Source organism: Pelodiscus sinensis, chromosome 9 (genome assembly GCF_052426305.1).
Source record: "Pelodiscus sinensis isolate ZL-2025 chromosome 9, ASM5242630v1, whole genome shotgun sequence".
Taxonomy (NCBI): Eukaryota; Metazoa; Chordata; order Testudines; family Trionychidae; genus Pelodiscus; species Pelodiscus sinensis.
Genome location: NC_143060.1, coordinates 40,241,183 through 40,257,466, shown reverse-complemented (window position 1 = coordinate 40,257,466; position 16,284 = coordinate 40,241,183). Strand labels below are relative to the sequence as shown.

Sequence of the window (16,284 nt, the reverse complement as noted above, 5' to 3'; positions counted from 1 at the left end):
AGCCTCTCAAAACCAAACTGTAGCACATAAATCTTGATATGTGTATAAAAGTATAATCCAAACCTTTCTGACCTCCATCTCAACTAAAAAGAGTAGGGACACAGTGGGGCAAGCTATTGCAGTAGAACCATATCACCACTCTGGACAGTCCTGTTATTGTCCTAGCAGCTAAATTCCTGGAAGGAACATCTTTGGAGAGGATATTGATGTCACTAAGCCTTATGAGCCATTTCTCCTTGCATATCACCTTTAAGCCTATCCTTTCCTCTTCCCAAAACTTATACTTGAGATAAACATACTTAATTAGCTCCAGTCTCCCATGCTAGAGATTGTATCCTCCTCCCCAGGATCATCTTGATTCATGACTCACTTAATACCTAGCCAACAGTAAACACATACATTTTAATTCGATAGCACTGAACATCCAGGTTTCATTTATGAGAAATGCAAGACCATAGTCAGTTATTAGCCTCACTTCCAAAACTTCAATATGTGGTAAAGCTAAAGGACACAAAATTACCCTTTTGGCCATATCAGGTATGACCTAATTGTGTCTTTCAAAAACACTACAGCACTTAGGAATTAAAATGTAGGGAAGAGGCCAACCCCCCCCCCCCTTTTTTTTTCCAAAATAACAAGCATGTTAAATTAGGGGTTGGGTTACGAGAACCCCTATTTTCTATTTCATAAGTAGGCTGGGCAGAATACATTCAATTTTTTTTATTTGTTTCTAATTTCAACAGATACCTGTTTTTTTTAAAGGGGTTTTCATTTTACCTTTTTTAGTTTTCTTGGTTGTCTGAAATTATGAATTTTAAGCATTTTTCTATTTTAATCCATCTGAATTTTCATAATTAAAGGAGGAGATATCTGACAGCGATTGTTTAATGACAGCAGAAACTGTATGTAATGATCTCAGAACATAAAGCCACAAAGCAGGCTTTGTGAGTTGTGGCTTCACCGCCAGTGCTAGGCTTGATAGGAGAGACTGGTCCAAACTCACTGTCCCACTGACCTCAGCTGGGATTTTGTTTGTGGAAGGACCAACTAAATGCCACAAGAGAAAGGATGTTTGTAATACATTGTTCCGATACATCCTGGTTCCACTGAAGCTGCACTGGGGTTGAGGGTTTGAACCAGTAAATCTTTAGTCTTTACAATCAAGGGTGGTAAGGGGTAAATAGGGTGCTGTGAGGCCACTCCATTATGGAATGGCCATGGACCAGGGATGGCAGATGACACCATGCAGTGAATGAATGGGGCTGCAATCACACACTACATGATGTTTCTTCTGTGGCCAAGGGGCCTGAGATACTATTTTCCTGCAGCACAAGGTGCAGGAGAGACAAATCCACTGCTAAAAAGTTTCAGCCAAGGCGCCCATATACTACATCCCTACAGACACTAGGCATGGGGGGAAACTGCACTCGCCAACTCTGTTGAGCTGCTAACTCAAGTTAAAAGCAGAGTTGCCATATCTTCACTGCTATTTTATCCCAAACCCGCTAAGCACCAGGTTGAGAACACACACCTTTTTTTCTTCTTCTTTCAGTGAGGACATACTTTTAGAGCTATATTTTTACTCTAGATATGCAGCACACACATCATCCAGTGAAGTCCTTGGAAGAGTAAGAGCTGCAAGTGTGTGTCAAGGCCAGAATTGAGACCTTAATGCAGTATGTTCCATTCTATCATTTGGAATAACTAACCTCAGAAGGTTTTTTTACAACAGAAAACAAACCAAGAACCACCATTAATTCAGTAGACAACTCCAGGAAACACAAACAAGCTAGCCACGACAGCAGAAATCAGGTAATAAAGGCCTGGTCTCTAAATGGTAACATGCACATACTATGCTACTAATCTACAGGATGCTCTCTTGCTCTTATAATTTATCCCCACAGTAAAACTTAGCTACACACATTTTGATATGCCAGTGTTACTGAAGCAAAGAGTTTGATAGTTTAAGTCTCTTACAGAGCGATCACAGCAAATGAACAGACATTGCATTATCCACTAAAAACGCATATTCCTTGACTATGGTCAGGGAGAAAATTACTTTACTGTACAAAGCATTGGTTACTTCCAACAAACTGTTTGAACTACAAAGTTCCCACAGTAAACCCCGCAACACACTGAAGAATACATTATGCACACTCAGCTAACCCAATTATAAACACATAATACAGCTTTCTTCTGACTGAGGGTCTCTCAACAAAATTCGTTTATTTCATTTGCGAGTTGCATTAACTTCTATTTGACTTGAAGGGTAGCACATGAATAAGAGAAAATGGTTTATGTTGTATCCTAAAATTGAACCCTTCCTCCCTGGTATTGAAGTAAAATATACAGCACAAAGATAATAAAAGGAATGTCACGGAGTTATGAAACATCACTTCTGCGTTACCAGTTCAAATCCCGACATGCACAGTAGAACCAAAAAGCTATCTTCCAGTGCCAGCCCCCAGTCCCCAATATTAGCCCCATCCCTAGATCCTCCCAGTGCCAACCCTGCCTCCATAGTCCCCCCACTACTAGCCTAGCTTCCAGAATCCCCCAGTGCTAGCTCCCCACCCCAGATGCTCCAGTGCCTCCCAGTGTCAGCCCCCTGCCTTAGAGACCCCCACCCCTTAGAACTCCCCCGTACTAGCCCCGCTCCCAAACCCTCCCAGTATTAGCTTTGCCCCCAGAGCCTCTCACCCCCAGAACTAGACCCACCCCTGGAGCCTCTAGTGCCTGCCCTGCCCCCTTCACTGGCCCTGCGCTGCCTCCCAGCTGCCAGCTGAACGCTGCTGCCCGGGTAGCAGTTGAATGTGCAGCCCTCCCACCATGCAGTGAACCATTCTTCCATGTCCAGGAGGAGACCCTGCCTCTGCCCGGTACTGGTTGGCAGGACACACCTCTCCCAATAGCTGCAGAGGGAAGGGAGGCGCTTGGTGGTGTAGCCCCGGCTCCCAGAGCTGCTGTGGCCCGACAGCCAGTGGTTTGCAGCCCGGCACAGGTCCATGGACTGGCAGTTGGAAACTCCTGCAACATCTGTAAATTCTATAAATAATCTGGGATTCTGTAGGACTCCAAGACCTCATTGGGGTTACACTCCCTATCTTGTGAATTAGAGATTTTTTTTAAAATAATGCATGCCTTTAAGATTCCAGAGCCTAAAATCTTAACATTTTTCAGAATGCTCCTAAAGCTCTGTTCTCCTACCAGAACACAACGCCCAATGAGTTTTACATTTTATTGCAATGCAATATGCATCAATGCTTTTTTTTCAATCACATGATGAAAACACCAACAAAGGCACATGTTGTGCAACTGAGAATAGGATGCCAAAGAAAGCTTTATGAGACATATACATATAATGTTGTTCCTGTAGGGTTCCTTGTTCCCTCTGCTCAATGTTGTTTCCACTCCCAACCCCCCCAGGTTTCTTATTTTTCTATACCTACTGCCACATCTAGTGCCTCAGTTCCACCTCTTAGTGAAGGATGGAACTTGATCTGTTGTAGCTGGTAACTACCTATTTGCCAGTGGAACCTTGCAGAGATACCTGCAGGCTAGAAAGGCAAACTTCCAGTTGTTCAGAACCATCTGAAATCGTGTCTACTAGTGGCCCGAGGGGAGAAGAGCACAAACAAAAAGTTTCCCAGGTCCATTTGTTATTTACAGGTATCTGGGAAAGAAGCCAAAAACTAAGACAATTCTGGTCCAAACTAAACTGCTGTTAAGTATATGTTGGGGAGGGCTGAATGCTGTGATCACTCTGTGATTAGCACTTTTCCGCAATTACTAAATTACCTTTTTAAAATAAATTCCAGTAGTGATTCTTATGCTTTACAGCTACTTTAAAACAAAACAAAACAAAAAAAGCAGCACTTCCCTTAAAATATATGCATGAATTTTGAACAAACAAATGACTTTTCATTTCAACGTAACTAACTGAAATACTTTAGAACAAAAGAATTTTACTAGAAAATCAAACATTAAAGAATGAAAGGTTAAAATTTTTAGAGTTCAGTTTGAATTAGTCAAGCCCTTTAAATTATGTGTAACTGAATCAAAACCACAATAATAAACTGAAGCAAATAAAGAGATTATACAACAAATTAAAGAACTAAAGAATTATGGAACACAAAAACAAGTGACTCACCACAACTACATTTAATTATAAAAGACTAAAAATGGTTTTCTGGAAAGTTGAATTAAAACATGTAAAAATTACGTTCACTCAAAAAAAATGGAAAAGAACAGGCATTTCAGGAGTTCTCTAAATATGCATTTAAGACCCCAAGCCTACAAATATTTGTGCGCTGATGGAGGAAACCTAACAGAGCTACTCATGTACTCAAGGACCTACCTGACCTGAAAACACTTACACACGTACCTACTCTCATGAAAAATCAATGAGACTCAGCAAATTGCTTAAACACACCCATAAATCATCCAAAAAAATCAGGGTTTAAATAACAGTCATGATGAATAGCTATGTCACTTTCCCCCCGCACCCACTGACTGCTACAAGAGATTTCTGGGAGTAGGCAGGCGGTGAAAGAGGAGAGTATAGCATCTGCCATACTGCAATACAAGTTGAACCTCCCTGCACTGGCATCACTGAGATCTGACTGGTCTCAAACTAGAGTATTTGCCAGATGAGGGAGGTCAATGCCAGCCCCTCTGCTGCTGCTAGCTGCAGGGCTCTGCTCCAACAATGCGAGAGGGGCCAGCATTGATGGAGTGGAGATGAGGGGAGAGGGTATTTGGGATAAGAGGCAGGGTGGCTTTGGAGCCCTCACAGTCTCTGGCTGCAGTGCAGCCCCATGACCGATAGTGGAGCCTTGCAACTCTTGGGCCGTCCGACCTCCTGGCCCCTGGCTGTGCTGCCACCAGGTTTCACAGCCAACCTGTCTCTTCCCATCTATCCCCACACTTCCGCCTTGCTCCCTAGATTGAGCATCACAAATGAGCTATTTGCAGTCCTCTGGAAGCTTTGGGAGGACAGAGGAGAAGTTGATGAGCATGGACACCCCAGCTTTTCCCCACAAGTGTGTCATCCCTGGACCACCCATGGATCCTGGACCACAGATGTTGCCAGATGAGGTAAGTCTAGATTATAGAGGTCCAGCCTATTTTAGAAAGATGTGGGAGTATAAACTGAAACGCCACTCATAATTGATCAAATTAAAAACACTAACATTAATTTGACTTTAAAGCAAATGCAAAGACTGCACAATTACAAAAAGCTAAACAAACCCAAATGCTTAGTACAAAAGTTCCTACAGCAGGCACAGGCACACTGCACATATGAAACAATTTTCTTCTCTTTATTTTGAAAGCATATGATTCATTATATTGAAGTTCATATATGTAACTACATGGCAACAAACTAAGTCACACATGTCATGCAATTTAGGTAACATTGTAAAAACCTTAGCTTTCACAAGTCATGGGTGAAAATGGGTGAAAGACTTAAAAAAATTACAAATAGACTAGTAGCACCTTAAAGACTAACAAACCATGGAGATGGTATCATGAGCTTTCGTGGGTACAACCCACTTAATTTGAACTGTGTCATTAATGTTGCTGTCATGTTTTTACTTACTATTTTCCTTAATTTCTTTAAGAAAAAAAAAGGACGCCACCCCCAATATTGTGTGTTGTTGACATTAGCATTTAAATGGTCCTAATTAATTACCTCAGTGACCTTGAATATGGTGGAGGCATGTTCGTGCCTTTGTCACAGCTATTGGGCTGAAGACAATTTTTTGTAAAACTATGTTTAGAATGAAGCTTCAAAAGATCTTATTGTGAAACCTGAATCTATAGTGGAAAAACAGAAAAATAATACTTTTAAAATACTTTTAGAATGTTTAAAATATTTCAAAATACAGCAAAAATTTGAAGAGGTCTAAAGGATCTCTGATTCTTCCCTTCCCTATTTCACACCTCAAAAATAAGCGTGCAGAGTTCTCTACTAAGTAACAAAAACTGGAATAGGTGATCAGCTGCTGTGTTCTCCACAACCCACCATTCATTAGTTATGAACTGACATATAAGGAACTCTACTAGAGAAATAGCTTTTTTCTACCTTTTGAAACTTTGATTTCAATATACCATATCGTGTTTGGTAACGTGACATTAAAATCTACCTTGTGAAGAAGGAATAATTCAATTGACAAAAGCATAGCAAGAGACTGGACTATGATTCATGTAGGGTAAACTTAGGCAGTCCATGGTATTTAGCTAAGAACCCCTACTCAATCCTAAAATTTGCGACAGTCCTGTGAACTGAACACCACAGCACATGATCCTGGTCACCCTGGCAACCACATTCCAAGGGGCCTCACCAGATAAGACTGTTTGGTACCAAAGCAACCTTGTTAATGTTAGTGAGTCTGATATGTTCTTATTTTTTTCCTTTAATCCTAGACAATGGGACCAGGACCCAAGGATCACGCCAGCTCGAGGCGGCATCATCCTCCCGTAGATGCATCATAACTTATACAGACAAAAGTTGCCATTGAATTGTCTGTTTGTTTATGTTGGCTTACTTAGCTTGTATTATTGATAAGATGTTTAATTGGCAATGGGCGGAGATGCTGTGTAACCTTCGTAGTTTATTGCCTTACGTGCTTATTTCATCTTGATGCTAGAACCTATTGAATTGCTTCCTTTCCGACCACAGGCCTCCCCTATATAGAGTATTGTAATGTTTTGCCTAACCAGTGTGCTCCAGCTTACCCCCTGGTTGACACTCCACCAGTGCTGTGTGTAATAAATCCTCTGACTTGTTTTCACCGCATCCAGAGTGCCCAGAACTTATTCCCAACAATTCATTCATTCATAAATAAATTTGTTTCTGGTTTAAAATATATTTTGAAGGTGCTCTATCAGATGCTGAAGCAAAAAGAAGGGAATCAAGACAAACCTGGTCTAAAACAATTAGGGCTACACTAAAGTGTCGAAAGAGGATATGCAAATTTTTCTTCTGATCTCACTTTCGAAAGCAGAGCTTTTGAAAGTGAAAGTAGTGTAGATGCGGTTTTTTGGCAACCCCTCCTTTTTTGAAAAGCCACATAAACCTCATTTTTTCTGCTCTGTTTTCGAAAGTGGGATCGGAAGAATATATGCAAATTCCCGCTGAATTTGCATATCCTCTTTTGACACTTTAGCATAGTCTAGATAAGCCCTTACAAACGATCAGGAAGATACTACATAACTAATCAATCAATAAATAAAAGAGAGCAAGAATCTGAATGTCATACATTAAAGAAAAGAAACTGATAATAAAATCCAAATAGCTACTGTTGAAAGATATAAAAAGTTGACCATATAAACTCTGTGAGGCCTAGTAGCAAAATATTCTATTGTAACTCTGGATTGTAAGCTTAAGAACACAGAGTGAACGGAAATGCCCACCACAATAATTGTCTTTTAATTAAGTACCTTAAGGTTTACATGCATTCTGAGCTTTCAAATGTATCATTTAAGGAAGTTTAATATGTTTAGCAAAGATTAGAGATTAAAGACTAAAGATTTAACATGTTTAGATAGATTAAGAGATTTTTATTCTATTTACTAAATGAAATATAAATGCATAAAAATTGGGCCTTAGGAATGCAGAACATTTACACACTAATTAAAAATATAACAAATATAATATTTGCAGTACTTCAAGGATATTTACATAAACACAATAAAATCAATTAGCATACCATTCTATAACAAATTAAGAAGTTAAGATTATTTCAGTGGAACTGACAAAAACATCTGATGCACTTTCTCAGCTGTCTTTGCAATATCACTAGATGGAGTCATCTGATTTGACTCAGTCAAGCCTCTTTAGATTTGAGGCCGTGTCTAGTTGGCATCAGTCCACAAGCAGGCTGCAAACCACAGAAAACTGGCAACAAGAGCCAGTTTTATTGGAACAATTTTATTTGTTCCAATAAAATTTATAACTTCAATTTTGGCATTTCCGATTTATTTTTCAGATTTTTAATAGTTATCCCTAACAGAAATAAACCTTGCATGAAATCCCACACTTAAGCCACATTTAGTTCTTTCTTATATGAAAACACAGCAAGGGCAGCAATATTCTACGCTTTTGGTTTTCTTCATCTATATTTCAAATCCCACAAAGATTATATGGTATGCAAAGACATAAGGTTAAATACAATGAACTTGTTACTCATACAAAAAATCTTTAATGTCATAAAGTTCACTTTGTGACTCAAACCTATTTGAATGAAATAAAAGCACCTCAGCAGTAACCTCAAAGTATTTTGTATCCAATATAACCTTCTATTTCTTAAACCATTCAGTTACAAAGAACAATTTAGCAACCCATATAAAGATTTTGCATCAGCCTTTTATAAGCACTAATGCCAGTATGTGCTTCGACACCTATGGCAGACATGCTTTTCAAAGTGGATTAGAAATCACGCCACTCATTCTCAGCAGAATTTTTGACCATTAACTTGCAAGTCAAGACAGAAGCAGACTGTGAGGGACTCCAAGAAGATCTTACCAAACTGAGTGATTGGGCAACAAAATGGCAAATGAAATTTAATGTGGATAAGTGTAAAGTAATGCACATCGGGAAAGATAACCCCAACTATACGTACAGTATGATGGGGCTAATTTGGCTACGATAATTCAGGAAAGAGATCTTGGAGTTATCGTGGACAGTTATCTGAAAACTTCCACACAGAGTGCAGCGGAGGTCAAAAAGGCAAATAGGATGCTAGGAATTATTAGGAAAGGGATTGAAAATAAGACTCAGAATATCTTACTATCCCTGTATAAAACTATGGTACGCCCACATCTTGAATACTGTGTACAGATGTGGTCTCCTCACCTCAAAAAAGATATTTTGGCCTTGGAAAGGGTTCAGAAAAGGGCAACTAAAATGATTAGGGGTTTGGAACGGGTCCCATATGAGGAGAGGTTAAAGCGACTGGGACTTTTCAGTTTAGAAAAGAGGCGACTGAGGGGGGATATGATAGAGGTCTATAAAATCATGAGTGGTGTGGAGAGGGCTGATAAAGAAAAGTCTATTTATTAGTTATTTATTAGTTATTTATTAGTTCCCATAACAGAAGAACTAGAGGACACCAAATGAAATTCATGGGTAGCAGGTTTAAAACTAATAAAAGAAAGTTCTTCTTCACACAGCGTAGTCAACCTGTGGAACTCCTTGCCAGAGGAGGCTGTGAAAGTTAGGACTATAATAGAGTTTAAAGAGAAGCTGGATAAATTCATGGAGGTTAGGTCCATAAAAGGCTTTTAGCCAGGGGATAAAATGGTGTCCTTGGCCTCTGTTTGTCAGAGGCTGGAGAGGGATGGCAGGAGACAAATCGCTTGATCATTGTCTTCGGTCCACCCTCTCTGGGGCAGCTGGTGCTGGCCACTGTCGGTAGACAGGATACTGGGCTAGATGGACCTTTGGTCTGACCCAGTATGGCCGTTCTTATGTTCTTGCAGTAACAAGTTGAATCTGACATCTGATTTGAGATAATCGAAAACTACATATGATCTACTTAAAAATAAATATTAAAAAACCATAGAAATTAGAGCCAAGCTCGAGGAATATTTTGAAAATCGAAGTAAACTGCCTTCTCAGTCACTAGCTTGTTTTCTGCCCTTTTTAACCACAACTCCCCCTTTACTGTTGTTAAAATCTTCAACATCTTTTTAAAAAGGGTAGAAGTCATCTCAGTATGAAAAATGTTCCATATATATTTTACAAAAAGAACAGTTCAAAAAAGTGTTATGCCTCAAGTATGCTAAATCAGTTTAATTTTAAAACTTCAAACTTGTCATTACCTTAGATTTCATTGAAATACACTTCCTAAGACACAGTGAATGGTTAATGTTTGTTTTGTTTAAAAGAGTCCAGCCCAAGTACAAATGCCCACCCCATAATGTTACAGCCCAATGCCCATAAGCCTGAGTCAGTTAAAACAGGCCAAAGCTGATGTTTTATTGCAATGTAGATATACCCATATTTCACTACTGAAGTCAATGGGAATATTACAGTTAACTTCACTGAGAACAAAAATCAAGCCCTTTTTCTGTGAAAGGAAACTGAAAAAACCCCAACATTTATGTACACTCTGAAATGTGATCAGTTTTCAATGGATAAATAAACTTCGATCTCTAACACAAAAAGATTCACTTTAAATAGAAAAGGATGGGAGAAAAGGGATGTGATTAGAAGCAAAACTGGTTGAAGGTTACTGAAGGTTAGCCCACATCTTATTAGTTTTAATACTATACTTCTTTATTACAGAATAGTTGGGCACAGAACATATATATGGACTTAATAAAAAATACGAAGTAGTGATTCGCTCAGTAGTCATTATTTAGAGAAGTTGCATGAATATTACAGTAGAACCTTAGAGTTACGAACACCTCGGGAACGGTGGTTGTAGCGCTGAAATGTCCATAACTCTGAACAAAACTTTATAGTTGGTTTTTAAAAAGTTTACAGCTGAAAATTCACTTAATATAGCTTTGAAACTTTACTATGCAGAAGAAAAAAATGCAGCTTTTTAAATATCATTTACATTTAACACAGAACTCTATAGGTTGCACCTCTATAAACTGGGACACACTGGCTTGGTGGACCATGGATGTTCTAGGATCAGAGAGTCACGGCACACTGCAGGGGGTGGGGGACTGGGAGTCTGGCCCACTGTGGATGGTGGAGGTGGGGGAGCAGGAGGCCAGCACGATGCAGGGAGGGAGAGGTGCAGGAGCCAGGCGTGCTGTGAGCTGGGAAGCTGCTGTGCTGCTGGGGGGAGGAAGGGGAGCCAGGAAACATGGCGCATGGCTCAGCTAGGCTGTGAGGGGCAGGAAATCTGGTGCATGACCCAGCTCGGATATCCATGGGAGCCAGTGGGGCAGGAGGACAGAGAGGGGGCCAGCAACAGGGGGGCCAGAAATAACCTTGCCATGTCCAGCAAAATCCCTCATCCAGGAACAATGAGGTCTCGAAGGTGCCAGTCCACAGAAGTTCAACATGTACTTGCATTTTTTTTCCTGCCGCCTGACTGTGTGCTTCTGGTTTCAACTGAGGAGTGTGCTGGATTGGTCAGTTCCTACTCTGAAATTCCATTGTATATAACCTAAATTAAATAGCACAGGTTGTAATGTAAGTTTTAAAAAGAACCTCGTTGTGACTGTTTCAAGATTCATAATACTGATTTATTTCTGCATGGAAAATCAACAATAATGTTGTATTAACACCTCTGCTTATAGTATGTTCCAGCTATTATTTTAGTTTGGCTGCAGGGTCAACAAAGCAATAGTGCACCATTTTTTGTAGCTATGACTACCTTTACACGAGAAAAAGGTTCTAAGTTCTAACTAAGTTCTTGAAAATACAATTGCCACTCAGATAACCTCAAAATCAGATTAGACCTGACAGACATCTGTCTGAAATTGCAAAATAGAAATTGCAAAGTAGAAATAATGATCTCAGCAACAGGGTTTTCCGAAATGTGAGAAATAAGAGGATTCAAAGGAAGAATCTGAGGCCTAAACACTGATTACCACACTGCTCTTGAGGCATTTATCTGAATTAAAATTAGGAAAAAGAAACCAAGAAAAAGAATAGGCTGTAAACAGGATAATCTTGAAAGATTTATTTTAAGCAGACTAGGAAATGATTACTGCTATGATGCAACATTTTAATTACAAAAAAATTACCCCAGTATAATCAATTTTTTGATAAGGAAAATCTTTCATTTTAATTTATTAATAACTCTAATGCTCATAAATTTAATAAAACTGGGTTTGTGGGGCTACAAATACCATTTGAGTGTATTAGAACACAATCAGGTCTTAAGAAAAATATAATCTTGAAAGAAAAAACTGCATGTCTGGTTAGCCACGAAGGCATGAATTTATGCATGGATAAACAGGGAGTTTATCATTGATATCATTGATAAACAGGGAGTTGTTCTTACACAGAAAATACAACAAGCATTTAAACATAACACTTTTGATATTTGTGACACTAAGTGAGAAACCAGTTTCTAACGAGATTTAGTTATTCACTGAGTATTTTAATATTCTATTTTAGGATTTTGCATAGCTGTCCATCACATTTTAAATATCTGTTCCTCCTGACTGTTAGAGCAAGGTAGCAACTGGCTTGTGATCCTTTGAATAAGCATTAACATTGTCAACATAACACTTGGCATTCATGTGGTTGAAAATGGATGCATTTGTTCTGAAATACAATTTTAATTAAACTTTTTTTTAAAAGAAGTACATAAGGGAATTTATTTGCAAGACAGCTAAATTACCTAAGCTCCTACAACAGGGTTGAAAAAAAATAGTTATCCTTCATTTTTCACTTTGGAATATAGTTCTTCACTCACTCTTCCCTTTTGCAAACTCAGCTGTGGTTAGCTGCACTGGGCTGAAGCAGCCCTGGCCATGGAAAGGCCTGCAGGACCCTGCATCCATGACAGGACCAGCGGCAGGACCTCATGGCCATGGGTGGACCCTACAGTTGCAGCGGACTGGATGACAAGCCATATATTAACCAGTTAATCATTAGCGTTTAACTGATTATCCATTTTAACTTCCCTAGTACATTCAGATCTACAAAGGATCATGTAACAGTCTAGTCATTGTAGACTTTTTTGTTAGCATTCCTCTAAATTTTTAATGATATATAAACTTGCTATGTAAACAAAGTTGGGAAGATAAGAGAAAGGAAATACAGAGCAGGTCAAAGATAGATGAATAGACACACTGGCAGCAAAGTGAGAAGACAGAAAAGATATTAGAAAAATAATTCTTTCTTCATGCAAACCAAATGTATGTACTGTCTCAAAAGCCTCTGAAGAGACTAGAGTTCAGTTACAAATTACATAATAAAACATATGTACATCATTCGAAAATGTGATACGAGTATCAAATGACACCAGATAATATTTCATTGTGTTTAGTTCACTGTGAAGAAATCAAATGGGGAATAAAAAGATACACATTTCAAATGTCAGAACAGTTTGAACATGAGACTTCTCTTAGCTCATCCTTGCATGAAGAAGGTTATGAGACTTCTAACAGAAAGTCATGTGTGACAAATTTTTGCTGTGTAGACACAAATCCTGTTACTTTTTAGTATTTTTATGTACTGTTTATAGTACAATATTTCATGCAAAGAAACTACATGAAAACATTATTTAGGTTGCAAAAAATCAAACACTCAAAAAGATTATAGACGCCAGTATTACAGTTTCTAGCGCAACCTTAATTTTGCTCCTTTGCACGTCCATGCAGGTCCATCCTGCACTGATTGAGGCAGGGGTCCCGTAAGAAAAATAATACAAGTGAACACTATCATAATACATTCATACCCTGGGGCAGAATTTAAGTTACTCTGACAGCTATAAAACTGGCATTTCCTAGCTTTCAAGTGATTTCACATTTCCACATTGACTCATGCCCTTCTGAGGGCACCACATAGGGTAGATACTAGCCCTCCAACAAAGCCTCTGTCCAGAAGCTCAACTCTTCTGCAGTGTATCACATGGGGAATGGATGATCCGGTACCAGCTCCCCCCAAAATTCCAAAAGCCCAACAATTTGCCGTGAAGGAGTTAGTATTGCTAGACACCTTCCCATCTCAACACAAATCTAAAAGAAGTTAAACTACCAAACATCGCGTCGAGGAGTCCTGTGGCACCTTATAGACTAACTGAAGTGTTGGAGCATAAGCTTTCGTGGGCAAAGACCCACTTCGTCAGATGCATGTAGTGGAAATTTCCAGAGGCAGGTATAAATATGCAGGCCAGAATCAGGCTGGAGATAACGAGGTGGATCCAATCAGGGAGGATGAGGCCCACTTCTAGTAGCTGATCTGGAGGTGTGAATTCCAAGAGAGGAGAAGCTGCTTTTGTAGTTAGCGAACCATTCACAGTCTTTGTTTAATCCTGAGCTGATTGTGTCAAACTTGAAGATGAACTGTAGCTCACCAGTTTCTCTTTGAAGTTTGGTCCTGAAGTTTTTTTGCTGCAGGATGGCTACCTTTAGATCTGCAATTGTGTGTCCAGGGAGACTGAAGTGTTCCCCTACAGGTTTTTGTATGTTGCCATTCCTAATATCTGATTTGTGTTCATTGATTCTTTTACGTAGGGACTGTCCAGTTTGGCCGATGTATATAGTAGTGGGGCATTGTTGGCACATGATGGCATATATTACGTTAGTAGATGTGCAAGAGAATGAACCAGTGACAGTATGGCTGATCTGGTTAGGTCCTGTGATGGTGTTGCTGGTGTATATATGTGGACAGAGTTGGCACCGAGGTTTGTTGCATGGATTCGTTCCTGAGTTAGAGTTATTATGGTGCGGTGTGTAGTTGCTGGTGAGAATATGCTTCAGGTTGGCTGGTTGGCTGTGACTTCAAAGACAAACTGCTGAGCTACAGTTCATCTTCAAGTTTGACACAATCAAGCCCACGAAAGCTTATGCTCCAACACTTCAGTTAGTCTATAAGGTGCCACAGGACTCCTCGCCGCTTTTGCAGATTCAGACTAACACGGCTACCCCTCTGATACTTGATACCAAACATTATTTATCTTCTATTCCTCCAGCACATGCACATACTTTAATGCTACTGCAACCACTATACACTGCAGCTCATATAACACATCCTTAACTCTGCCTCCTTCATCTTGCTCTTCATGTACACAACTCCTTACAAGATTACTGACTTTCAAACACCATTAGTTGTAAACATCTGGGCTGTGTCTACATTGGCACCCTTTTCCGTAAAAGGGATGCTAATGAGACACTTCGGAATTGCAAATGCCACGGGGGATTTAAATATCCCCCACGGCATTTGCATGAACATGGCTGCTGCTTTTTTCCGGCTCGGGGTTTTGCCGGAGAAAAGCGCCAGTCTACATAGAATCTTGCGGAAAATAAACCCTTTTCCGGAAGATCCCTTATTCCTACTTGAAAGTAGGAATAAGGGATCTTCCGGAAAAGGGTTTATTTTCCGCAAGATCCCGTCTAGACTGGCGCTTTTCTCTGGCAAAACCCCGAGCCGGAAAAAAGCGGCAGCCATGTTCATGCAAATGCCATGGGGGATATTTAAATCCCCCACGGCATTTGCAATTCCGAAGTGTCTCATTAGCATCCCTTTTACGGAAAAGGGTGCCAATGTAGACACAGCCCTGGTGTACTTTTGTGATGAAGTAATGAAGGTAAAGAAAGGCTGGCATTTTCTCTCTCTCCAGAACTGAATTAAGGTTGTGAAGTGGTTTACAGTAGCTGTGATAATGCTAAGGTGGGGTACCTCTGGGAGGAGAAGAAGAAGGTTGATGGACTGTGAAGTGTGAAAGTCCTAGGGTAGCTGGATACAATGGTTGGATGGAAAGCAGACAATCTGGGAGCTGGGGGAATGGTGTTCTGCTTCCTGAATAAACTGCTAAAGTCTGCTGCCACCTAATCAAAGAAGGCAGGCACCTGAGGCTAACTAAGAGCTTTCCTGAAGCAGAATGCTAATCAGACACCTGCAATCAACTAAGGCTGGATGGGCTACTGCAGGCATGTCCAAAGTCCGGCCCGCGGTCGGATTTAATACGGCCCCCCGCTTCTCCCGGCTCCCCGGTGCTTTTTTTAACTGGCGCGCGCAGCGCGCCGCTTCGGGCCGCCGCCGCGGTCCCAGACCCTGCCCCTGCACTCCTCTTTGGGGCTGAGAGTGCGGGGACAGCCCCCGCTTCCTCCCCCTCTCCTGGCTCCCCGGCGCTCCTCTGAACTGTTGCTGCTTCCGGCCGCGCCGCCGCCGTCCATGGCGGCCGCTGCGGTCCTAAAGTCTGCCATGTAGGGCACGTCCACAGCCCCGCTCTCCCGCTTGGCTGCGGGTTCGCCCTGCCCCCGGGCCGCCGTGAGGCCAGCGTGCCCTGCGCTCTCCGCCCGCCTCTGACCCTGCAGGCCCTCTACCTTGGGGCTGAGAGTGCAGGGACGGACTCCACAGCTGCTGAGATCAGGGACGGACTCCGCAGCTGCTCAGTCTCAGTATCTGTGATTGGCCCTGTGCACTGTCAGCTTTCTGGCGGGCTCAGGCACGTGGAGCTGCGAACACGCCGGAGGTCATCATTAGACACTTCGCCACAAACAGCCACAAAGGCAAGAGAATTCTTGTTGGGCAGTGTATTAGTGCAGTGTATTACTTGGGCAGTGTATTAAACCTCTGGCACTGCGCTCACATGATCCCTTCCCCTTCTGGTCAATTTAAAAAAATGGCGACTGTAAATAAGA

The 16,284-nt window shown here is 40.9% G+C and overlaps 1 protein-coding gene across 4 annotated transcripts in view; it reads right to left on the bottom strand.

The window, feature by feature from the left end:
• The window catches only part of SNX7 (sorting nexin 7), a 65,844-nt gene that overhangs the window by 11,483 nt on the left and 38,077 nt on the right, over positions 1-16,284 (bottom strand). Inside the window, exon 8 of one of the 4 annotated variants that reach the window (XM_089780541.1) lies at positions 9,031-11,129. The exons of the other annotated variants lie outside the window; for them this stretch is intronic. Coding sequence (XP_089636667.1) covers positions 11,103-11,129 — 27 coding nt within the window. The 3' untranslated portion in view covers positions 9,031-11,102. Of the gene's footprint in view, positions 1-9,030; positions 11,130-16,284 lie in introns of those variants that run through there. 4 annotated transcript variants of the gene reach the window in all.